General features: G+C 45.1%; 1 protein-coding gene across 1 annotated transcript in view; it reads right to left on the reverse strand.

The window, feature by feature from the left end:
* CLMP (CXADR like cell adhesion molecule) overlaps positions 1–9,679 on the reverse strand; it is a 125,128-nt gene extending 115,449 nt beyond the window's left edge. The window contains exon 1 of the mRNA XM_073657301.1: positions 9,219–9,679. Within this exon, the coding sequence (XP_073513402.1) occupies positions 9,219–9,246 (28 nt within the window). The 5' untranslated portion in view covers positions 9,247–9,679. The remainder of the gene's footprint in view (positions 1–9,218) is intronic.
* Positions 9,680–25,710: the final 16,031 nt, after the last annotated feature.

Here is a 25,710-nt window from a genome sequence, read left to right on the forward strand (position 1 = left end):
CACAAATGCAGGTGAGAAGTCACTAATTAGTAGCCCATATGACACTCTTATTACAATATTCTACTCAGTATTTTGCATTAACAAGCCAAACTTAGAAACACAAAATAGTGATTAAAATATTTCATGTAAAGTTGGCCTTAGAGCAGGGATGTCAAACTCAAATAGACAGAGGGACAAAATTAAAAACTTGGACAACGTCATGGGTCAACCAGTATACAGTATAATGGGCCCCACAAAGTCCTTCATACAGTATAATGAGCCCCACATAGTCCTCCATATAGTATAATGGCCCCACAAAGTCCTTCATACAGTATAATGGGCCCCACATAGTCCCCCATACAGAATAATGGCCCCACATAGTCCTCCATACAGTATAATGGGCCAACATAGTCCTCCATACAGTATAATGGGCCTCACATAGTCATCCATACAGTATACTGGGCCCCACATAGTCCTCCATACAGTATAATGGCCCCACAAAGTCCTTCATACAGTATAATGGGCCCCACATAGTCCTCCATATAGTATAATGGCCCCACAAAGTCCTTCATACAGTATAATGGGCCCCACATAGTCCTCCATATAGTATAATGGCCCCACAAAGTCCTTCATACAGTATAATGGGCCCCACATAGTCCTCCGTACAGTATAATGGGCCCCACATAGTCCTTCATATAGTATAATGGACCCCACATAGTCCTCCATACAGAATAATGGCCCCATATAGGGGTGGTGGTTTTGGTATTGAGGGCCAAATAAAACCACCCTGCGGGCCAGATTTGGCCCATGGGCCCAGAGTTTGACATGTATGCCTTAGAGTGATCCAGTGTAAGTAAATCAGTACTGCTGTTTCTCATTCTTTACATTTTTGTCTAAAATGTGTGCTCTCCTATAAGGTGAAGCTCTCACCACTCCTATGGTGATGCTTTGGAACACAGTCGGTCATATTCATAACAAATTCTTTGAGAATGCCAACAATTGAATATATACGTGGATAGCCCATATGTAACTCCCATGTCCCCCGTCAGGAGAAACAAGGTTTACATGCGGTAAGTTTTAGCTTCTTTCAAAGAGATAAACTGCAGCAGATGTGTGTGGCAGCTACTTATATCAGCAGCACTGTTAAAGCAACGTATCTACTAGGCCAAGGTGAATGGGCTTGGCGATATAGAGAAGTGATGGCTAATACCTGTCTGTGATCATTGTACCAGAAGCATCCTATCTGTATGCAAAAATAGGAAAAATATAGGAAAGCTTTTATTGAACCTTTAGCTTATCACCTTATTAACGGGTCATTAAAGATCAGCCAAACAAGTCAACAGCTATTCCTCCTGAACCGCCATACATATGCAATCTGCCAGCATTTTATCTCCCGCAGAACCAAACGGTTGTGCCTGAAATTCAACATGCCCAATCCTCATTTCTCTTGTATACATTTTTGCTTAGGTTGAGTCTGTGGACACTCTCCTACACATTAGTCGATATAATATTTATGGCCTCTATTACTATTTTCAATGAGTAGACAAACAGCAGGATCTGATAGTGAAAGAGCAGCTAATCTAACATAAGCCACACTTGATGAACTTTTCAACCTCTAATGAAGAATTAGCCCAATAAATCATTACAGAAACCTAATTCCCAGTTCCTGTTACCATGACATTCTTCATTCAGTCATCATCACCAAATGCTTACGACCACAGGTGAGGAAAGGAATATACCATGACTGCTAACAGCAAATGTTACCAAGAAATGTACATCTTTCTTTGTCCCCACAAACGAGTACATTGTGTGAAAACAGCTTTTGTGACTATTAGGTCAACTGCAGGTCCATTTTTCATAGTCATGACCACTGTTCTACTGCAGGTTCATCTCTCATAGTCATGATCTCAAAGAGTACTTGCAGGTCTTATTGTCATACTCATAGCCTCTGTGTATACTCAAGTTCTCTTTCATGGTTGTGACCTCTAGTCGTACTATAGCTTCATCTCTTGCATCATGACCTCTAAGTATACAGCAGGTCCATCTCTTATATTCATAACCTCTAGGTGTATGGCAGGTCTGTCTCTCATAGTCATGAGCTTTAAGTGTACATCAAGTCCATCCCTCATAGTCATGACCTCTGGGTGTACAGCAGCTCTGTCTCTCATAGTCCTGACCACTAGGTGCACAGCTCACCGTCATAACTTCTGGGTAAATAGCAGGTCTGTATCTCTGTCATGACCTCTAGGTATATAGCAGGTCAGTCTCTCATAGTCTTGACCTTTAAGTTTCAGCAGGTCCATCTCGCAGTCATGACCTCTAGATGTACTGCAGGTCCGTATCTTATATTCATAACCTCTAGGTCTTTGTCTAATAGTCATGAACTTTAGGTGTACATGAAGTCCATCTCTTATAGTCTTGACTTCTAAGTGTTCGGCAAGTTTGTATCTTATAGCCATAACTCTAGGTGTACTGCAGGTCCTTTTCTCATAGTCATGACATATAGGTGTACTGTAGGTCCGTGTCTCACAGTTATGACATCTAGGTGTACTGCAGGTCCATCTCTTATAGTCATGACCTCTAGGTGTACTGCTGCTCCATGTCTCATAGTCTTGACCTCTAGGTGTACTGCAGGTCCGTGTCTTGTAGTATTGACCTCTAGGTGTACTGCAGGTCCGTGCCTCACAGTCGTGACATCTAGGTGTATTGCAGGTCCATCTCTTATAGTCATGGTCTCTAGGTGTACGGCAGGTCCATGTCTCGTAGTCTTGACCCCTAAGTGCACTGCAGGACCGTCTCTCATAGTCTTGCCATCTAGATGTACTGCAGGTCCGTAGTCCAGTCTCGACCTCTAGATGTACTGCAGGTTTGTCTCTCATAGTCATGACATCTAGGTGTACTGCAGGTCCGTTTCTCATAGTCTTGATCTCTAGGTGTATTTCAGGTTCATCTCTTATAGTCATGACTTCCAGGTTTAGTGCAGGTCCGTCTCTCACAGTCATGATCTCTAGGTGTACTGCAGGTCTGTGTCTCACAGTCATGACATCAAGGTGTACTGCAGGTCCATCTCTTATAGTCATGACTTCCAGGTTTAGTGTAAGTCTGTCTCTCACAGTCATGACCTCTAGGTGTACTGCAGATCCATCTCTGATAGTCATGACCTCTAGGTGTACTGCGGGTCCATCTCTTATAGGCATGACCTCTAGGTGTACTGCAGGTCCGTATCTCATAGTCTTGACCTCTAGGTGTACTGCAGGTCTGTATCTCACAGTCATGAAATCTAGGTGTATTGCATGTTCGTGTCTCATAGTCATGACATCTAGGTGTACTGCAGGTTTGTTTCTCATAGTCATGACCTCTAGGTGTATAGCAGGTCCGTCTTTTATAGTCATGACCTCTAGGTGTACAACAGGTCCGTCTCTTATAGTCATGATGACTTCTAGGTGTACTGCAGGTCTGTGTCTTGTAGTCATGATGACTTCTAGGTGAACTGCAGGTCTGTCTCTTATAGTCATGGCTTCTAGGTGTACTGCAGGTCTGTCTCTTATAGTCATGGCTTCTAGGTGTACTGCAGGTCTGTCTCTTATAGTCATGGCTTCTAGGTGTACTGCAGGTCCATCTCTTATTATGATGACCTCTAGGTGTACTGCAGGTCTTTCGCTTATAGTCATGGTTCTAGGTGTACTGCAGGTCCATCTCTTATTATGATGACCTCTAGGTGTACTGCAGGTCCATCTCTTATTATGATGACCTCTAGGTGTACTGCAGGTCTGTCTCTTATTATGATGACCTCTAGGTGTACTGCAGGTCTGTCTCTTATAGTCATGACTTATAGGTGTACTGCAGGTCATGATGACCTCTAGGTGTATTGCAGGTCCGCCTCTTATAGTCATGATAACTTCTAGGTGTATTGCAGGTCCTTCTCATAGTCATGATGCAGGTCTGCCTCTTATAGTCATGACTTCTTGGTGTACTGCAGGTCCGTTCACAGCCTGTACGTCATAAGAAACATTTTACCATACTCGCTCCCTGTATTATATGCGGTAGAAGCATGACAGCCAGGTGAGATTTAATGGTGATAAATATTCTTATTCATGGTGAAAAGACACCACCTGGAGACAAGATCAGACCATAAGTCTTAAACATGGCAGCAGCAAATCCTAATGTCTGGGAATCTGTTCTGATATATTGCATGTGTATATAATCAGTTTTCACTGTGACGATATCAAGCATGGCATAGTGCCTCTACTTCTTGCTGTTTTTTTTGGTTCATTGGGTGATTGATGTTTCCATTTGAAATACTAATGGGGTCCTCATTATGATCTATCGATTACAATCTTGAGGTCAATATGTGTATGAATAAGTGCAAAGAATACATTCATTCTAATACTACTGCTGGTTCTGTACCTCATCTACCATGGTGACCTTCCTTTTGAAGCGGGTCATATAAAGATAAGGCAAATGCAAATGTGCAAAGTAATAAAGCAGACAAATGATGTGCATCAGCAAGAAATGTGAGCGGACGTATACAAGCCAATAATAAATGTGACTTCTATAGTTTTTAATACAACCTACATAGGAAAGGGAAGTCATCTGCAAATGAAGTGCTGAAACACAGAAGTTAATTTCACGTCTTCAGTTGCCTCTCAGTAAGTAATTTTAGTTTCCTTAATGAACTGAAGACAAGGCTTTGTGTCTTGTTCCGCAGAATCTCACTTACAGTGTTACGTTTTGTATCACAATAGAATCTCAAAATACCAAATTTCCCTATTTAAGGGTCAAAAACAAGGGCCCTGTATGAAGTTGTTTCCACAGATGCTGAAGTATTCCCTTAGTTTGTGTCGGTCGGACCAAAGTCTGCAGTTTTTTTTGACTGCTCAAAGAAACGTTAGGAACAAAAAGTACGTGGGCCAAAACCACAGCCCAAAAAGAACAGACTTCACAGCTGAAAAATAACATCTGAGCCTTTCAGTGAGGTCAAAAGGAAAAACGTAACTTTCTGCAAGCTATAACACGACATACCTTTCTCTTGAATCAAACCAGAACAAACTAAAAGCATCTTGAGGATTTACAGCGCTTCCAGAATGAAACAGCAAAATCTCGTATTAACCCCTTACTGGCTCTAAGACCCTCATAAGATTGTGAAAATTCAATATAAGCTCAGGGAAAAAAAAATAAAAAGATCAGGATTGAGCTGGAGAAACTAAATTGATTCAAGATGGTTATCCGGCGTCTCAAGATGAGCCATTCTTATTGTGTGCTTTTCTGGTTTTGCTAAGGATTTTGAACACAGATTTCAGAATCCTATAAAGTACTTTGATTATTGCATCTAAAGAATACAGGAAAAGGGAAATTTATCATTTCCTGTTTGTTACCAAAGCCAGTTTAATGTCTAAGCGATTGTTGAAGAAATTAAACTGGCAGCAGAAAATACTGTAAAATATGAAATCAATCAATACCTGTTAAATCCTTTTACACTCCAGTGGTCCATGAGGGACTTTGCATATTTTCTTAACCCTACTGCATTGGGATCTTGTTTATGGGATTCTGATCTGCATCATATTAGTATTCATAATGTTTCTGATAGAAGTAGGATATATATTGGACTTTATAGGATATCGATTTGGCTTCCTACCTTTTTGTCTCTGATTGTGGCATGGCAATATAGGGAGTAGGTCATTGGTGATGTTTTTGGGGTATGTGCCTCCGAGTTTCCTTGTATTCTTTCTATCCTGCCTTCATCTAGTTACATAACAGGATAGGGATTCAGAAGGGGATGACAGGAGTGTTTAGGCTGGAATAATGAGGATGTCACATTTTTATAAAATATCCTGCCACCAGGAATCGCTCATGACCCCTTTTCAAATCTTATAGTCATTATCTCCTAAGATAACTAAGACAGCAGCCAGAAAAGCCATTCTCTCATCTCCAATGGTGCTTATGATGTTACTGGCCACCTGTTGTTTTTACTGGTGGATTTTCACACCTGGTACTATTCTTATGTGTCTATTCTACTCTGTATGGGCTTGATGGTAAGGCTATGTGCACACGTTCAGTATTTGAATGCAGGAATTTCTGCATCTTTTGGTAGGAAAAAACGCAGCTGCAAAAACACAAGTTTCAATTCGGTTTTCCATGCATTTTTGGAGCGGGTAATGAATGCTATGGAGATAGATAATTGATAGATAGGTAGACATACAAAAATGGACAGAACGACATATAGACATAATTGCACGACCCCCCACATATAATCAAATTGCATCCTGTGGAGCTTATTGGACAGCTTTTTATTTTTAAATAAATAAAATAAAAAGTGATGTTGGGTCCCTCCATTTTTTGTTACCAGCAAAGGTAAAGCATACAGCTGTGAGTTGATATTATCAGGCTGGGAAGGTCCATGGTTATTGGGCCCTTCCCAACCTAAAAATACAAGCCCGCAGCCACCCCAGAATTGTCGCATCACATTAGATATGCCAATTCTGGTGCTTCGCCTTAGCTCTTCCTGATTGCCATGGTGCGAAGGGGCAATTGGGGTAATGGAGTTTGGGGTTGATGTCAGCTATGAATTGTCCAAAAACACAGCTGACGTCAAGCTCTGGTGTTAGTAATGGAGAGGTGTATATCAGATTTATTTTATTTAATGATAAAAAGCTGTCCAATAAGCTCCACAGGTTGCAATTTTATTGTATTTCAGGGGGTTCTGCAATTATATGTCTGTCTGTCTATCTATATCTATTAGCTATATCTATTATCTATCTCTATAGCATTTACTGTTGTCTAAAAGCGCACGCAAAAAAACCCCACAAATCCGCGATCATTTTTAGACCTGCATTTTTATAGTGTTTTTGACTGTCTTCATTGAAGTCAATGGGTGAAAAAAACGCTGCAAAAACGCTGAAAGAATTGAGATGCTGCAGGTTTGAATCTGCAAATCACAAATTCGCAATATGTGCATAAGACTTCAGGATTTTCATTCACTTTTCTGGCATCAGGATTCAATTCAGGTTTTGTGACAAAGCGGCATGGCAAAAATGCTGCAAAAACGCGACTTGTGCACACCGCCTGATAGTTTGGGATAGACCACTTGTTTGACATAAAGCCAAAGTCGTTGCAGACTATGATGAAATGACATTGGTAGGGTTGAATAAGACGTCTTTGGAGGTCAATACTATCCACTTGGCATCTCTATTTCCTAGGACTTATTGGTTAAATAATCCGATCAATACAAGTTTGATAGAAGGTTCTGCTTGGTTCACATCTGTTTTTTTTACTTTAATCAGTAATTTACTTTAGGATTATTACATGATGTATAACTCTCATTAAAAAGTATACTGCACAATATGCTATTTCCTATACAATACAGTAAAGGTATGCCCAGCATATGCCAAAAACACCAGCGCAATCGCACCCTGTGAACCTGACCTGAACAGATTCATACTAGGGAAGAACGGTTTTGTAATAAATCTGGGAAACTTATAACATTGAGCATCCACTATTCTTGCTTCCCAAACCTGTTCTTATACAAAGCCGTTATTAAGTAGTTAAACTACAGGCTGTAGACGGCGATAATCCTCATTGGTGCTGTTTAGTAAATGTAAGCCAGTGTTTATCACAGGGTGCATTGTTAGCAGTAAATAAACCGTTCCTGCCCACAAATAGTAACATTGTATAATCCGGGGCCAGCGACCATGGGGGGCACACGTACTGCTATAGAAATTAGTGCAAAATTATAGGAAATGCATTATAAGGAGCCCAAGGGGGTTACAGCGCAGCACCCTGAGATGCATTCACTTCCAATAACAGTGATTACAAGTAATTGCCACTGTTATCACAAGTAACGTGGAGCGACAGCCACACTGAGCTATTGCTTTGACATGTTCGATAAGCGATGAAAACAAAGTTACCATGAGCACCCAGAATTATTTCTCTGCCGAGAAAGCTTAATTGTTAGATTTCTCAGCGATCCACAAGACTTTCCACTGCTTCATCCTTTTCTGACCTCAAACTTCATTACCGTTCTAAAAAAAAAACCACACAGTTGACTTTAAATTTTTATTAGGACCCCCCTCCATTTAACCGAGCTTAGATTTTTCTCCAGCCCATCTCATAAATATTGTGAATGTTGTCTGAACCATCCCCCCCCCCCCTCCTCAACACCGCTGACTGGCACATACATAGAGATGTGGGTACACAAAGAATTCCTTCAAGACGTATAGGCGGACTCCACGGTGACAGACAATGTGACATATGCATTGCCATTCATGTTATTTAAAAACGCTTCTACAATAGATCGCGTATATCCAGATTAATTCCATAAATTGATATGCATGGCGAGAATGACATCATTTGTGACAAAAGTTATTTGTGAATGAAAGCGACAGTCTTGTACGCCCTGTATGACACATCTTGAATTAAGAGGCTTTGTTCCAGTAAAGGAAAAGCGCTGAAACCCCACAGTGACTATATCCCGGGGCTGCTGTCTGATCCTGTAGTGTGAGCCATGTCTCGTTTTGGAGAAAGCCATGTAAAGGGGGGGTAATGGCCAACCAGTGACCCCCATGGCTGTAATAAAATTAAAATTCTCCATCATAATGTAACAAGCCATACAATGAGCCCGGTGATTTATATGAAATATATGAATATAAAGGAGCAAGAAAGCCCTGTCCTCTGTGTCCATTGTGCTTGCAGATTCCTTGGTTAGCTCACTTTCATTGTCCTTCCTTGTGTACACTTTTATTCTCTCCATCCCTCCCTCCTTCCTTCTCCAGCCTCCCCTCCAGCACATCTGTTTCCAATATGTGCCGTTGCAGGCGCCTGTTCCAGGCAAACAATAGCCTTTTCTATTAACCTGAAGAATACTTATGCTGAGGGCACCTCCTGCAGAACCGCTGCAACCTCAGTCTTTCCTCCGAGACCCTTACACACAAAAAAAAAAAAAAGCCATTTTTCTCCAATGCCATTCAACGTTATGTTTTTTTTTTTTTTTCAACATATTATTCCATTTACAATCATTGCCCTTTACAAAACAACCATTTAGATTATGCTAAGAAATATGTAAAATAACAAAGGCAGCATTGAATCCCAGCACTTGTTACATTAGACATGCTAAGGTGTTCCATTTATAGCCAACAGGTAATTGTTCCCCCACTTTGCAGAATAAAATCATTCACTATCACTCACACCTTTAACACAATATTGATAGCCTGGGAAAAAAAAAATGAAGAAGAAAAGTAACTCACCCAGGAAGGAGCAAAGCAGTGTTTGCATCTTTGTTCATAAATCCAGAGGAATTTGTGGGCTGCAGAGTTGGGGCAGAGTTGAAGGCACAGTGCAGTGCATTGGCTCTTTACAGGAATGGCAGACAGCCCTGCATGGGGGAAGCATCACAGCGAGTGGAATGCAAGCAACATAATTACCTCCATGTGTCAGCTCAAGAACCAAGTTTCCTCTGCCTTTTGTGTCAGTACTTGTCACTTTACTGGTCCTTGTCTAGAGATAATAGCAGACTGGGAGTCCTGCTTTAGTTCCTTTTTTTTTTTTTTACAAGAAACGAAAGTCCCGAATTGGAAAAAATGAGCATGAATGTAATAGCAGCCACTTATCCGTGTGCAGAAGGAAAGGAGAGCAAGAAAATATACTGTGCAGAACATTCACCACATGGCAGCATCCCAGACCTGCTCCTCCCAGCTATCTGCTGGGATTAACCAAGGAGAGCAATTACTGGCTAGCCTGAACTCCTGCAGAGTAGGAGGGATGGAGGTGTACAGTATGTCCAAATCTTATATACTGGCTCATTCAACTCCCTTTTTAATGAAAAATCTTAGCTCAAAATATATCAAACAATAACTCTGTAGTGTGGAAAGCTTAGAGCTCCCTTACAATTGCACCATATTTTACCTTTACACTTTATGCATAAACCACCGTGGAATAATTTGGAACCATATAAATACAGACTGTCATTCTGATAATCCTGGAGGTTATAATCATTCTTGATGCTTTTGTTTTATTAGTATTGTCAATGCTTGTAATGGTTGCCATAGACACAAAGATATATTTCCAATCCAAAGAGATTTACAATATTTTTTGCTGTAGTTGGATGTTCTTTTGATCAGGGCATTGTAGCACAGTTGGTTAGGGTATGATTTCTCAGTGAAAATTGTTTTTATATGTAGATCACTGTCATCGAACATTGGATTTCCAAATGGGAAATTTATTGGTTGGTTTAAAAAAGATGGATATATAAAAATAAGAAATAAAAAAAAAACTTATACTGTGCATAACAAATGCATTTCCCTTCAGATTTCTGTGAATCAAATAATATATTGTTACCTCATCATAAATGTACGACTTATCAGTCTTACCACTCAGACCTAAAAATTAGTGCATTTAGAGTACCAGTCAAAAGTTTGGACACGTATTCATGAAATGGTTTTCCTTGTTCTTATTGGAATCTGCACATTATAGATTCAGACTGTAGTGGATTCTGTGTAATTTGGAAAAGGCTCCTTAAAAGGGATATCCGGACCTTTAAAAAGAAAAAAAAAAAAAGGCATGTAGTTGCTAACAGAGGCAACTACCTGTCTGTTGTACCTGGCACCGGTCATTGACTTAGCTACTCCCTGTCAACAGAGCAGCAGTTTCTCTTCCTGTTGACAGGGCGGGACTACTGGTGTCATGCAGATTGACAGCCAGTTCTCCAGTGCCTAATTGGGGGAAACTTGCATGTCTGCGTACTGTGTGTGTATGCATGTCTGCATATTGTGTGTGTATGCATGATTGCGTACTGTGTGTGTATGCATGACTGCGTACTGTGTGTGTATGCATGTCTGCGTACTGTGTGTGTATGCATGACTGCGTACTGTGTGTGTATGCATGTCTGCGTACTGTGTGTGCATGCATGTCTGCGTACTGTGCGCTGCCATGTCTGGAGAAGTGACAGCACTCAAACAGCGGCAGCCTTCCTGCACAGATGCTGGAGGAGCGGGCCTGGCCCGACAGCGAGCGGGCCCCCCTGATGGTCCAGGGCCCTGACGGCGAGTGGGCCTCCCTGATGGTCCAGGGCCATGTCTGTGACGGCCATCAAAGACACGCCGGTGGCCCTGTACTGCCACATGCCCGAGGAGCTGGATGGGACAGAGGCCGGGATCAGGTGAGTGAAGTTTGTTGCCAGCTTCCCCAATCCCCATATTAAAAATATTTCTAGTGTGTGTGTGCACGCACGTGCATGTATGATGTGTATGACTGTGTAAATATATTTTTGTCTGTTTATGTGTTTTTAAGAATTTGTGTTCAAATATGTATGTATGCCTGTATGTGTGTTATGATCTGCTACAGAGACTAAGGAAAGGCAGGAGATCTGTCCCTACAATAGAACTAAACTAGATCCCTACGATGTAACGGGGAACCTGATCCTGCGATCAGACCCGCTAAAGTCCTCGGCTAGTCTGAACGCAGACCTATAGATGTGGGGGAGGGATCCCTACAAGATCTAGGGACTGGGACAAGTTGGACACCTCCTAGCAGAAATAGTAGCAGTCAAAGACAAACACACAACAAAAGCATAGAGGTCCGAAGACCTAGCAAAACTAACAGAGAATGTCAATAGAGCAACAAGCTAGCTCAACAGTAGTAAATACAAATGAAGTCCAGCAAAGCCAGGAGGGCGGAGCCGGATTAAATAGGCAAAATGGTCATGTGACCAGCAAACTAAAAAAAAAACTAACAGGAGAGTTGTAATAGTACCCCCTCTTCTAAGAGGATCCTCCGGATCCCCTAGGCCCAGGCTTACCAGGAAACCTCCTGTGAAACGCTCGGACAAGTCTGGGGGCAGAAACATCATCCGCCCTCACCCATGAGTTATCCTCAGGTCCGAAACCCTTCCAAGCGACGAGATACTGCAAAGTCCCTCTATACCGTCTAGAATTTAGGATGCGGGAAATTTCATATTCCCTGTCCTCCACCACCGGAGGAACAGTGGCAGAGGTGTCACCATCCGACACATCAGCTTTTTTCAACAGAGAAACATGAAACACCGGATTAATCCTCCAGGACGTAGGAACCTCCAGCCTAACAGCAGATTGGTTAACTATCTGAAGTACCTTAAAGGGCCCTACGAACTTGGGACCCAATTTTTTAGAAGGAATCCTCAATCGCAGATTCTTAGAGGACAACCAAACCATGTCACCAACAGCAAACAAAACCTCTTGCCATTTCCTATCAAAGTACCTCTTAGATTTTTTCTTAGCCTCCTGAAGATTACCACGCACATCCGTCCAAACTCTCTCCAAATCACCGGAAAAACTCTCCTCCTCAGGCACAGCCGAAACCAATTTGGAGAATGACCCAAAAGACGGATGTCTCCCAGAACAACAAAAAAAAGGCAAATTCAGCAAGTGGCAGAAACTCAGACCACCCCTCTTGATTGTCTGCCACAAAACAACGCAAGAACTGCTCAACATCCTGGTTTTTCCTTTCTGTCTGGCCATTAGACTCAGGATGATATCCGGATGAAAACGACAAATGAACTCCCAACCTGTCACAAAAGGCATGCCAAAAACGAGCCACGAACTGAGGTCCCCTATCAGAAACAATGTCAGTAGGAACGCCATGTAGTCTGACAATTTCCTTGACAAAGGCCTTGGCGAGTGTCTTAGCGCAAGGTAGTTTGATGAAGGGAACCAAGTGACACATCTTGCTAAAACAGTCCACGACCACCCAGATGACCGTGAAACCTTCAGAGGGAGGAAGGTCAGTAATAAAGTCCATAGCCAGATGTGTCCAAGGTGCACTAGGAACCTCCAGAGGACAAAGCAACCCCGCAGCAGGAGCATGCGAAGACTTGGATCTAGCACACACAGTACATTGGCGCACCCACTTAATGACTTCCTTCTGCCATCCAGGCCACCAAAAACTGCGACCCACAAGTCTCTTGGTCTCAGAAATTCCTGGATGACCTGCCAACCGAGACTCATGACACTCAACAAACAAATCTCTCCTAAAGGTCCTAGGCACAAACAACCTCCCATGGGGAGTGTTAGATGGGGCATTCTCCTGTGCTTTAAGAATCTCATCTTCCAAAACGGAGTCCAAAGCAGCAATCACAACACCTTCTTGTAAAATGCTCCCCTCCTCCTCAGCACCGACCATGGGAGAAAAGCTGCGAGACAAAGCATCCGCTTTAACATTCTTGGTACCCGGGATGTAAGTAACGGAAAAATTAAACCGCGAGAAAAAAAGTGCCCACCTAGACTGACGGGCATTCAGGCGCTTGGCAGCGTCAAGATATATCAGATTTTTATGATCAGTGAAAACCTGAACGGGAAATTCAGCACCTTCCAAGAGATGAGGCCAGTGTTCAAATGCGAGTTTAATCGCCAGCAATTCCCGATTACCAAAATCGTAATTAAGTTCAGTCTCGGAAAATTTTTTTGAAAAAAAGGCAGAGGGATGTACTCCATCCTTGTTTTCCTGAGACAACACCGCACCAACCCCCACCGAAGAAGCATCAACCTCAACCAAAAACGGCTTAGTCACATCAGGCTGCATAAGGATGGGAGCAGAGGTGAACCTCTCCTTTAAAAACACAAAAGCTTCAATGGCCTCAGAAGACCACTGAACCGCATTAGCACCTTTCCTGGTGAAATCGGTCAGCGGTTTGACAATAATAGAAATTTTTTTTATGAATTTTCTGTAATAATTGGCGAAACCCAAAAACCTCTGTATCGATTTCAAACCAATAGGCCTAGGCCATTCCTGCACAGCTTGAACTTTAACCGGGTCCATCTCAAAACCTTCACTGGAGATAATGTAGCCCAAAAAACTAATTCTCTGTACAGCGAACTCACATTTCTCCAGCTTAGCAAAAAGCGAATTGTCCATTAATAACTGTAATACCTCACGTACGCTCCGCCAATGAGACTCCAGATCCGGCGAATAAATCAAAATGTCATCCAAATACACCACCACATTTTTGCCGATTAAAGGTCTAAGGATGTCATTAATAAGATTCTGAAAAAATGCTGGAGCATTGGTGAGACCAAAAGGCATAACCAGATTCTCAAAATGACCCACAGGAGTGTTAAAAGCAGTCTTCCATTCATCACCCTCCTTCATGCGCAATAAATTGTATGCCCCCGGAGATCAATTTTAGAGAACCACTTGGCCCCCACTAACTGGTTAAATAAATCGGGAATCAATGGCAGTGGGTAAGGATTGCGTACAGTAATTTTATTAATCTCACGAAAGTCCAGACAAGGACGTAAACCGCCATCTTTTTTTTTTCACAAAAAAAAAACCAACAGCCACAGGAGACTTGGAAGGCCTAATGTGACCAGCGGCCAAGCTTGTCTGTATGTATTCCTCCAAAGCCTTTCTCTCAGGAATAGTAAGATTAAATAAACGACTCTTAGGAAGAGTCGCTCCAGGGACAAATTCAATGGTACAATCATAGTCTCTATGGGGAGGCAAAACCTGCGACTCCTCCTCAGAAAAAACTCTCCAAAAATCCTGAATAGGTACAGGCAATTCCCCTCTATCCACAGCAGCAATGCGTCCGTTACAACACTTGTCATAACACTTAGGGCTCCAGGACTTAATTTCATTGGTAGACCAATCCAGTACAGGATTGTGCAATTTTAACCAGGGTAACCCCAATATTACTGGAGAAGGCAAATTATCCAATACCACCAAATCCAACTTTTTTTGGTGAATACCATTAATAGTGAGGGGAAATTCACAGACCTTGTGAGTAACACTCTTCAAGGGAGAGCCATCGACAGAAACCACAGCAATAGGGGATGACAAAGTTTTAGGTTCTAATCTAAGTTTTTCCAAGAATCCCCCATCAATCACATTCAGAGTAGATCCACAATCCACAAATACCCGAAATTCAATTAATTCATCCTGAGCAGCAGTAGTGGCAGATAGGAATACCCCCTTAGAATTTAAACAGGCAATACGAGCATGACTGACCATTTTTTTTTCTTTCTTCTTACGAAGCACACAGCTCTTAATAAAATGACCAGAGCTTCCGCAATAGAAACACAAGCCTTCAGAAAGTCGGCGGTCTTTTTCCTGAGAGCGGGGTGCCATCGCCCCAATTTCCATCGGCTCTCCATTGTCAGCACAGAACCTCTCAGGACTCGAAGCTGACACAGCAGAGGATTTGCTCTCATTAACCCTTGCACGCAGTCTCCTGTCCACCCGTATAGCTAATTGCATTGCCTCCTGCAAGTTTCCAGGTGTGGGATAAGCAATCAGTAAATCCTTAACCCTTTCACCTAGCCCTGCCAGAAACAAGCTTTTCAAAGCTGAATCGTTCCACCCTACCTGGGCAGACCACCGACGGAAGTGAGAGCAATATTTTTCCACATTACCTGATCCCTGCCTCAAACGTCTTAATTCAGACTCAGCAGATGAGACACGATCAGGATCATCGTACAACAAACCCAAAGCAGAAAAAAAACTATCCACTGAACTAAAGCACGGATCACTAGGTTGGAGAGAGAAGGCCCATCCCTGAGGATCTTTGCGCAAAAGTGACATTATGAACCCTATGCGCTGTGATTCATCACCAGAGGATCCGGGTCTCAAACGAAAATATAATAGACAAGCATTTTTAAAAGAAAAAAAATCTTGTTGTTCGCCAAAAAATAAATCAGGCAGACGTACCTTTGGTTCCACAAAATGCGCTCCAGAACAGCTACTCACGTGTTGTTGGAGCTTGGTCACCTCCAGAGAGAGTCCCTGCAAGCGTTGAGCCAAATCTTGCACCGAGATCATGATGGAAAACTGGAGGTCTTTCCCCAGAGAAAATCCTTTCCTTTTTATTTTATTTTTTTTTTATGGCTGGACTTACTGTTATGATCTGCTACAGAGACTAAGGAAAGGCAGGAGATCTGTCCCTACAATAGAACTAAACTAGATCCCTACGATGTAACGGGGAACCTGATCCTGCGATCAGACCCGCTAAAGTCCTCGGCTAGTCTGAACGCAGACCTATAGATCATAGAATCATAGAATCATAGAATGTAGAGTTGGAAGGGACCTCCTGGGTCATCTGGTCCAACCCCCTGCTCAAAGCAGGATTCACTAAATCATCTCAAACAGATGTCTGCCCAGCCTCTGTTTGAAGACGTCCATTAAAGGGGAACTCACCACCTCTCGTGGCAGCCTGTTCCACTCATTGATCACCCTCACTGTCAAAAAGTTTTTTCTAATATCTAATCTGTGTCTCCTCCCATTTAGTTTCATCCCATTGCTTATAGTCTTTCCTTGTGCAAATGAGAATAAAGATGATCCTTCTACAATGTGACAGCCCTTGACATATTTGTAGACAGCTATTAAGTCTCCTCTCAGTCTTCTTTTTTGCAAGCTAAACATTCCCAAATCCTGCAACCGTTCCTCATAGGACATGGTTTGCAGACCAGTCACCATTCTGGTCGCTCTTCTCTGAACTTGCTCCAGTTTGTCTATGTCTTTTTTAAAATGTGGTGCCCAAAACTGTACACAGTATTCCAGATGAGGTCTGACCAAAGAGGAGTAAAGACCGATAATGACTTCACGTGATCTAGACTGTATGCTTCTGTTAATACATCCCAGAATTGTATTTGCCTTTTTTGCTGCTGCATCACACTGTTGACTCATGTTCAGTCTATGATCTATTAGTATACCTAAGTCTTTTTCACATGTACTGTTGCTTAGCTCTATTCCTCCCATTCTGTATATGCTTTTTTCATTTTTATTGCTCAGATGTAGTACTTAGCATTTTTCCCTGTTAAAAACCATTCTGTTGTTTGCTGCCCACTGCTCCAGTTTATTTAGGTCTTTTTGAATCCTCTCTCTCTCTTCTCTAGTATTAGCTATCCCTCCTAGCTTTGTGTCATCAGCAAATTTAATCAGTTTACCCTCAATTCCTTCATCTAAATCATTGATAAAGATGTTGAACAATACAGGTCCCAGGACGGAGCCCTGTGGTACCCCACTTGAGACATTCATCCAGCTGGATGTGAAGCCATTTACAACCACCCTTTGAGTCCGATCACTAAGCCAGTTATGAATCCACCTAACAGTTGCCTGGTCCATTGCATACTTGGTCATTTTTTCAATAAGGATGGTGTGAGATACTTTGTCAAATGCTTTGCTGAAGTCAAGATATACTATATCTACAGCATTTCCCTGTGGGGGAGGGATCCCTACAAGATCTAGGGACTGGGACAAGTTGGACACCTCCTAGCAGAAATAGTAGCAGTCAAAGACAAACACACAACAAAAAGCATAGAGGTCCGAAGACCTAGCAAAACTAACAGTGAACGGCAATAGAGCAACAAGCTAGCTCAACAGTAGTAAATACAAATGAAGTCCAGCAAAGCCAGGAGGGCGGAGCCGGATTAAATAGGCAAAATGGTCATGTGACCAGCAAACTAAATAAAAACTAACAGGAGAGTTGTAACAATGTGTACATGTATGTGTATATGTTTGTGTGTGTCTGCATATTGCATGTTTGCATATCTGTGTACCATGTGTATGTGTGCATGTCTGCTTACTGTGTGTGTGTGTGTGTGTGCGTGCATGTCTGCTTACTGTGTGTGCATGTCTGCGTACTGTGTGTATGTGTGCATGTCTGCGTACTGTGTATGTGTGCATGTCTGCGTACTGTGTATGTGTGCATGTCTGCGTACTGTGTGCATGTCTGCGTACTGTGTGCGTGTGCATGTCTGCGTACTGTGTGCGTGTGCATGTCTGCGTACTGTGTGCGTGTGCATGTCTGCGTACTGTGTGCGTGTGCATGTCTGCGTACTGTGTGCGTGTGCATGTCTGCGTACTGTGTGCGTATGCATGTCTGCGTACTGTGTGCGTATGCATGTCTGCGTACTGTGTGCGTATGCATATGCATGTCTGCGTACTGTGTGCGTATGCATGTCTGCGTACTGTGTGCGTATGCATGTCTGCGTACTGTGTGCGTATGCATGTCTGCGTACTGTGTGCGTATGCATGTCTGCGTACTGTGTGCGTATGCATGTCTGCGTACTGTGTGCTTATGCATGTCTGCGTACTGTGTGCTTATGCATGTCTGCGTACTGTGTGTGCATGCATGTCTGCGTACTGTGTGCTTATGCATGTCTGAGTACTGTGTGCACGCATGTCTCCGTAGTGTGTGTGCATGTCTGCGTACTGTGTGCGTGTGCATGTCTGCGTACTGTGTGCGCGTGCATGTCTGCGTACTGTGTGCGCGTGCATGTCTGCGTACTGTGTGCATGTCTGCGTACTGTGTGCGCGTGCATGTCTGCGTACTGTGAGCGCGTGCATGTCTGCGTACTGTGTGCGCGTGCATGTCTGCGTACTGTGAGCGCGTGCATGTCTGCGTACTGTGTGCGCGTGCATGTCTGCGTACTGTGTGCGCGTGCATGTCTGCGTACTGTGTGCGTATGCATGGCTCCGTAGTGTAAGTGTGTGCATGTCTACGCACCGTGTGTGTATGTGTGTGTGTGTGCATGTCTGCATATGTGAAGGATGAGGGGACTGGCTGGGCCTTGTGTTGTATAGCTATATTTCTCCACTGTATCTGTGCATCATGAACTGTTGTATGTGTTAAAGGGGCCCACTGAGACTTTTTCACACAGGGCCCATGAAAACCTGGTCACATACAGTACAGACCAAAAGTTTGGACACACCTTCTCATTTAAAGATTTTTCTGTATTTTTGTGACTATGAAAATTGTACATTCACACTGAAGGCATCAAAACTATGAATTAACACATGAAGAATTATATACTTAACAAAAAAGTGTGAAACAACTGAAAATATGTCTTATATTCTAGGTTCTTCAAAGTAGCCACCTTTTGCTTTGATGACAGCTTTGCACACTCTTTGCATTCTCTTGATGAGCTTCAAGAGGTAGTCACTGGAAATGGTCTTCCAACAATCTTGAAGGAGTTCCCAGAGATGCTTAGCACTTGTTGGCCCTTTTGCCTTCACTCTGCGGTCCAGCTCACCCCAAACCATCTCGATTGGGTTCAGGTCTAGTGACTGTGGAGGCCAGGTCATCTGGCGTAGCACCCCATCACTCTCCTTCTTGGTCAAATAGCCCTTACACAGCCTGGAGGTGTGTTTGGGGTCATTGTCCTGTTGAAAAATAAATGATGGTCAAACTAAACGCAAACCGGATGGAATAGCATGCCGCTGCAATTTGCTGTGGTAGCCATGCTGGTTCAGTATGCCTTCAATTTTGAATAAATCCCCAACAGTGTCACCAGCAAAGCCCCCCCACACCATCACACCTCCTCCTCCATGCTTCACGGTGGGAACCAGGCATGTAGAGTCCATCCGTACACCTTTTCTGCGTCGCACAAAGACACGGTGGTTGGAACCAAAGATCTCAAATTTGGACTCATCAGACCAAAGCATAGATTTCCGCGGGTCTAATGTCCATTCCTTGTGTTCTTTAGCCCAAACAAGTCTCTTCTGCTTGTTGCCTGTCCTTAGCAGTGGTTTCCTAGCAGCTATTTTACCATGAAGGCCTGCTGCACAAAGTCTCCTCTTAACAGTTGTTGAAGAGATGTGTCTACTGCTAGAACTCTGTGTGGCATTGACCTGGTCTCTAATCTGGGCTGCTGTTAACCTGCGATTTCTGAGGCTGGTGACTCGGATAAACTTATCCTCAGAAGCAGAGGTGACTCTTGGCCTTCTTTTCCTGGGGCAGTCCTCATGTGAGCCAGTTTCTTTGTAGCGCTTGATGGTTTTTGCAACTGCACTTGGGGACACTTTCAAAGTTTTCCCAATTTTTCGCACTGACTGACCTTCATTTCTTAAAGTAATGATGGCCACTCATTTTTCTTTACTTAGCTGCTTTTTTCTTGCTATAATACAAATTCTAACAGTCTATTCAGTAGGACTATCAGCTGTGTTTCCACCAGACTTCTGCACAACACAACTGATGGTCCCAACCACATTTATAAGGCAAGAAATCCCACTTATTAAAACTGACAGGGCACACGTGTGAAGTTAAAACCATTTCCAGTGACTACCACTTGAAGCTCATCAAGAGAATGCCAAGAGTGTGCAAAGCAGTCATCAAAGCAAAAGGTGGCTACTTTGAAGAACCTAGAATATAAGACATATTTTCAGTTGTTTCACACTTTTTTGTTAAGTATATAATTCCACATGTGGTAATTCATAGTTTTGATGCCTTCAGTGTGAATGTACAATTTTCATAGTCATGAAAATACAGAAAAATCTTTAAATGAGAAGGTGTGTCCAAACTTTTGGTCTGTACTGTATATTGTATATATACAGTACATTTACCTCCTGAATAAAAAAAATCTACCACCCTGCTTCACTGAATACAAATATGTACCACACCATTAAAATACAATTAGCCACGCACCTTTCAAAATATAATTTGAAACATGATAATTACTGAGACAATAGGTCTCTTAAGGTCCCGTCACACTTAGCGACGCTGCAGCGATCCCGACAACGATACGACCTGTCAGGGATCGTTGCTGCGTCGCTATGTGGTCGCTGGTGAGCTGTCAAACAGGCAGGCTCACCAACGATCAGGGGAGCAGCGACATTGTGGAAAGAATCTTTCCACGATGTCCTGCTCCTGGTTACCAGCCTGCTGAAGCTGGAGCAGGCTGGTAACCACGATAAACATTGGGTTACTAGGTGCGCGTGTGCCCCTAGTAACCCGTTGTTTATCATGGTTACCACTCTGCTACGGTGAGCGGGAAGTTACCGCTCACTTTAGCAGGCTCGTAACCATGATACACATCGGGTTATTAGGGGCACACGCGCACCTAGTAACCCGTTGTTTATCATGGTTACCACTCTGCTACGGTGAGCGGGAGGTTACCGCTCACTTTAGCAGGCTCGTAACCATGATAAACATCGGGTTACTAGGTGCGCGTGTGCCCCTAGTAACCCGTTGTTTATCATGGTTACGACTCTGCTACTGTGAGCGGGAGGTTACCGCTCACTTTAGCAGGATCGTAACCATGATAAACATCGAGTTACCAGGCGCACACGCGCACCTAGTAACCCGTTGTTTATCATGGTTACCACTCTGCTACGGTGAGCGGGAGGTTACCGCTCACTTTAGCAGGCTCGTAACCATGATAAACAGCAGGTTACTAAGTGCGCGTGTGCCCCTAGTAACCCGATGTTTATCATGGTTACCAGCCTGATCGCTGCTCCCGCTTGTCACACACAGTGATGTGTGCTGACCAGCGGGAGGGCAACGACCAAAAAATGGTCCAGGACATTCTGCAGCGATCTGCGACCTCACAGCAGGGGCCTGATCGCTGCAAAGTGTCACACATAGCGACATCGCTGGTGAGGTCGCTGTTGCGTCACCAAAACCGTGACTCAGCAGCGATCTCGCTATGTGAGACGGGGGCTTTAGTATCCAGAAGGGATGATCTACCTTGGGCACGTTTATTGGGAGTATATTTACCAGGACTATTAATTGAGCCAGTAACTGTTTATTATCCTGCATATTGCCAAAAAGGTTTTATCTGCATCTCCTCTTACCAAGGGGCACCTTATTATTTTTATATTGTGTATTTTTATATGATCGTTGATAAAATAATTTTTTACACTCAATATTTTTCCATACACTCTTGATTCGAAGAGACCTATTATCTTAGGGGTCATCAGGTTTCAATTGATTGTGGAGTGTTGCCCTTTCTAAAGTAAGGGTTTTTGGGACAGCTATGTTTAAAAGTATAAAATGATAAGTAGAGACGAGCGTTGTTCGACTCGAACTGTTCGCCAATCTCAAATTCGAGCTGTTTTGGGCGGTATTCGAGCTGTTCGGCGAACACGAACGATTTGAGAAAAATTCGGCTGTTCGAGGTTATGTTCGATAACTGTTCGTGCACCAAAATCATAACTGGATTTTTTCTCAGTAATGATGAAAATTAATGTTAATACGCAGTTTGAGTGTACAGCGGGGCGGGGGGAGGGGCAGGGGATGGATCTCTGCAGGAATAATGAAGATCTCCATTTTTTTTTCTCTTTCCCGCATTTACAGTGGGGAGGTGCAATCTGTCAGCCTATCAGCAGCGCACACACGGAGCGAAGTGCTTTTTTTCACACAAGCAAGGGCATGTGTCATTGGCAGTGTGTAATGCACACGCCCGGGCTGAGCGGCGTGTGCGTGTGATTCCACTGGACCGTGCCGGAGAGTGAATGCCTGGAGGGGCGTAACTAGGTATTCACCCGATCCGACCAGGGTCGCACGACGGCATACGACGCCAGTGCACCCAGGAGGAACCGAGCAGAGGGACCAGGTGCTACTCCAGGACAGACCCCGGACACGGCTGTTGACCCACACAGGGGAATACAGGAACAGACTGGTTAGGCTGGCACACAGACTGGTGGGAATAGGCAGGCACGACTGGTATGCGGGCAGGCGGGTATGCAGGCAGGGGGGTACAGGCAAGCACGGCTAGAGTGCAGACAGGAAGGCACTAGCAGGTAGGAACACAGGCGGGATAGGACCCAGTACACACTGGGACTCTGGAACAGAACCGCAGATGTGGCAGACAAACACAGCAGAGTGAGGCCGCCCAGAGAGGTGAGCGAGAGCAGGGCAGGACAAGACCGCCTGGAGCGGTAAGAGCAGAGCAGGACGAGACCGCCAGGAGCGGTGAGCTAGAGCAGAGCAGGACGAGGCCGCCTGGAGCGGTGAGCAAGAGCAGAGCAGGACGAGGCCGCCTGGAGCGGTGAGCTAGAGCAGAGCAGGACGAGACCGCCTGGAGCGGTGAGCAAGAGCAGAGCAGGACGAGACCGCCAGAAGCGGTGAGCAAGAGCAGAGCAGGACGACACCGCCAGGAGCGGTGAGCAAGAGCAGAGCAGGACGAGACCGCCAGGAGCGGTGAGCAAGAGCAGAGCAGGACGAGGCCGCCTGGAGCGGCGAGCAAGAGCAGAGCAGGACGAGACCGCCAGAAGCGGTGAGCAAGAGCAGAGCAGGACGAGGCCGCCTGGAGCGGCGAGCAAGAGCAGAGCAGGACGAGACCGCCAGGAGCGGTGAGCAAGAGCAGAGCAGGACGAGACCGCCAGGAGCGGTGAGCAAGAGCAGAGCAGAGCGAGACTGCCGGAGCAGTGAGCAAAGGAGTCAGAGCGGAGCGAGACTGCCGGAGCAGTGAGCAAAGGAGTCAGAGCGGAGCGAGACTGCCGGAGCAGTGAGCAAAGGAGTCAGAGCGGAGCGAGACTGCCGGAGCAGTGAGCAAAGGAGTCAGAGCGGAGCGAGACTGCCGGAGCAGTGAGCAAAGGAGTCAGAGCGGAGCGAGACTGCCGGAGCAGTGAGCAAAGGAGTCAGAGCGGAGCGAGACTAAGCAGGGGGGACAGGGCTCTGTTCACACGGAACAGACAGGAAGGGAAAGGCAGAGCCAGATACCCACAAGGTACTTGCAGTGAAGTAGCGAGTGGACCACAAACACACAAGCGGGAGTACAGAGACAACAAGCAGGAGTTAGGTACAAGTTCAGACTCTGCAGAAAAAGGAAAGGAACGGACATAGAGGCAAAACAGGTAAAGGATAGGAGAGAGTTCAGACTGGAACTGAGTGTACGGAAGAGACCGACACTGCAGCGGGATACAGGAGCGGGTCTGGGAATACGGCCCCCAGAGAGGCGGGACGAACAGGCAAGGAGCGTGTTCAGACAGGACAGACAAGATACAGGAGCGGGTCTAGGTAATCGGCCCCTAGAAGGTGGGAGGAACAGGCTAGGAGCGAGTTCAGACAGGACAGACAAGATACAGGAGCGGGTCTAGGTAATCGGCCCCTAGAAGGCGGGAGGGACAGGCTAGGAGCATGTTCAGACAGGCCTGGAAATACAGCCTCCAGGATAGGCAGACAAGAGAACACAGAACGGGACCTGGCACCTTCAGAGTGCAAGCACACACTGAATGAAACACAATGCTCAGGCAGGGATTGATTGGAGCAGCTGGGTTATATACCAGGTGACAGACAGCAATAGGCTGAGGACGCACAAGGGGTGTGACCCACAGCAGGTACAAAAAGCAGGAAGTGATCGGGCGCCGCCCTTAAGCAGCAGAAACAGACACAAACAGACAGCATGGAGGGAAGCCAGAGAGACATTCTGGACTGGAGATCAAGTGCGCGCTCTTGCACAGTGGGAGATGGACCACCATGCAAGGGCGCCACCAGGTATGTTACAGTACCCCCCCCCTTACGTCCCCTCTTCTTCAGGCCTGCCAGAATCTTCCGCAGGGAATTCGAGGGCCAATCCTTCACTTCAAGGAGATCACTCCCACTGTCCACAGGAAAAACTGGTCTCATCTGGTTAGCTAGGATGCTACCTCCTATCCAGCCATCCTCAGCAACAGACGAAACGGGTGGAGTACCAGGAACAGCACACAAGGAAGTCTCTCTCCACATATTTTCAGGTGGCACCCCAGAGGGTACAGGAGACAACTGGAAGTCCTCCACCGGGTTGGAGGGGAGCAGAGACTTGGGGGTAAACTCTGCTTCGAGGTACATCTTGTCAAGCTCACAGGAAGAAATAGACGGGTTATCAGGTACAGGATGAGGAAAAGTCACTGTCTCTTTGTTATCTGTTGGTACCCCGGAGGATTCAGGAAACAACTGGAGGTCCACCGCCGGGTCAGAAGAGTGCAGAGGCTCGGAGAAAACATCTGCTTCAGAGTACACTAGGTCGGACTCACTGGACGAAGCAGGCGAGGTATCGGGTACCGAGTATAGGAAAGTCTCTGTCCTTTCGCTACCAGGTGGCACCCCGAAGGGTTCCGGAGACAACTGGAGGTCCTCCGCCCGGTCGGATGGGTGTAGAGACTCTTGGGTAACCTCTGCTTCAGAGTACACTAGGTTGGACTCACTGGACGAAGCGAGCGAGGTATCAGGTACAGAGTATAGGGGAGTCTCTGTCCTTTCGCTACCAGGTAGCACCCCGAAGGGTTCTGGAGACAACTGGAGGTCCTCCGCCTGGTCGGAGGGGTGTAGAGACTCGGGGGAAACTACCACTTTGGGGTACCCATTGTCAGGCTCACAGGACGGAGCGGACAAAGTATCGATTACCAGGTGTAGAGAAGTCTCTCTCCATTTGTCATCGAGTGGTATCCCGGAGGATTCAGGAGGCAACTGGGGGTCCTCCGCCAGGTAGTAGAGGTGCACAGACTCTGAGGTAATCACAGCTTCGGAGCATCCTTGGACATGCACACCGGTTAAAGTGGGTGAAGCATCTGATGCCGGGTGCAGGAAGTTCTCCTGTGTGGAGTCTGGATGGGCAGTAGTCTCTTCGGGCAGGAGAACTGGTGAACTACCCACGCACATTACCCGTTGGGGCTTCTCCGGGATACAGGGAGATGAAGCTTCAGTAAGGACTTCAAGGTTGGGGTCAGGAGGTCTCAGGGAGGACAGACACTGGCGTGACGGCTTGCCTCTACGTCTAGCACGTCTGGACTGCCTCTTGAGGTTGGGAGAAGTATTCCGGAGAGCGTAGTCACCCTGTGAGGATTCTGGGTGGACAGTAGTCTCATTGGGCTGGAGGACTATTGCGCTACCCACACACATTACCCATCGGGGCTGCTCCGGGATATTGGGAAGTGAAGCTTCAGCAGGAGCCTCCGGGTTAGGATCATCGAAGACCATTAGAAAGGCCACCAGGAAGGCCATTATGTCCAGGACGATAGGATCCTGTGTTTCCCATAGGGGGTTGATCCATTCCAAGGCATCACCCGCTAGGT

The sequence above is a fragment of the Phyllobates terribilis genome, unplaced genomic scaffold, assembly GCF_046119375.1.
Source record: "Phyllobates terribilis strain yellow unplaced genomic scaffold, ASM4611937v1 Scaffold_12__6_contigs__length_324123572, whole genome shotgun sequence".
NCBI classification, from domain to species: Eukaryota; Metazoa; Chordata; class Amphibia; order Anura; family Dendrobatidae; genus Phyllobates; species Phyllobates terribilis.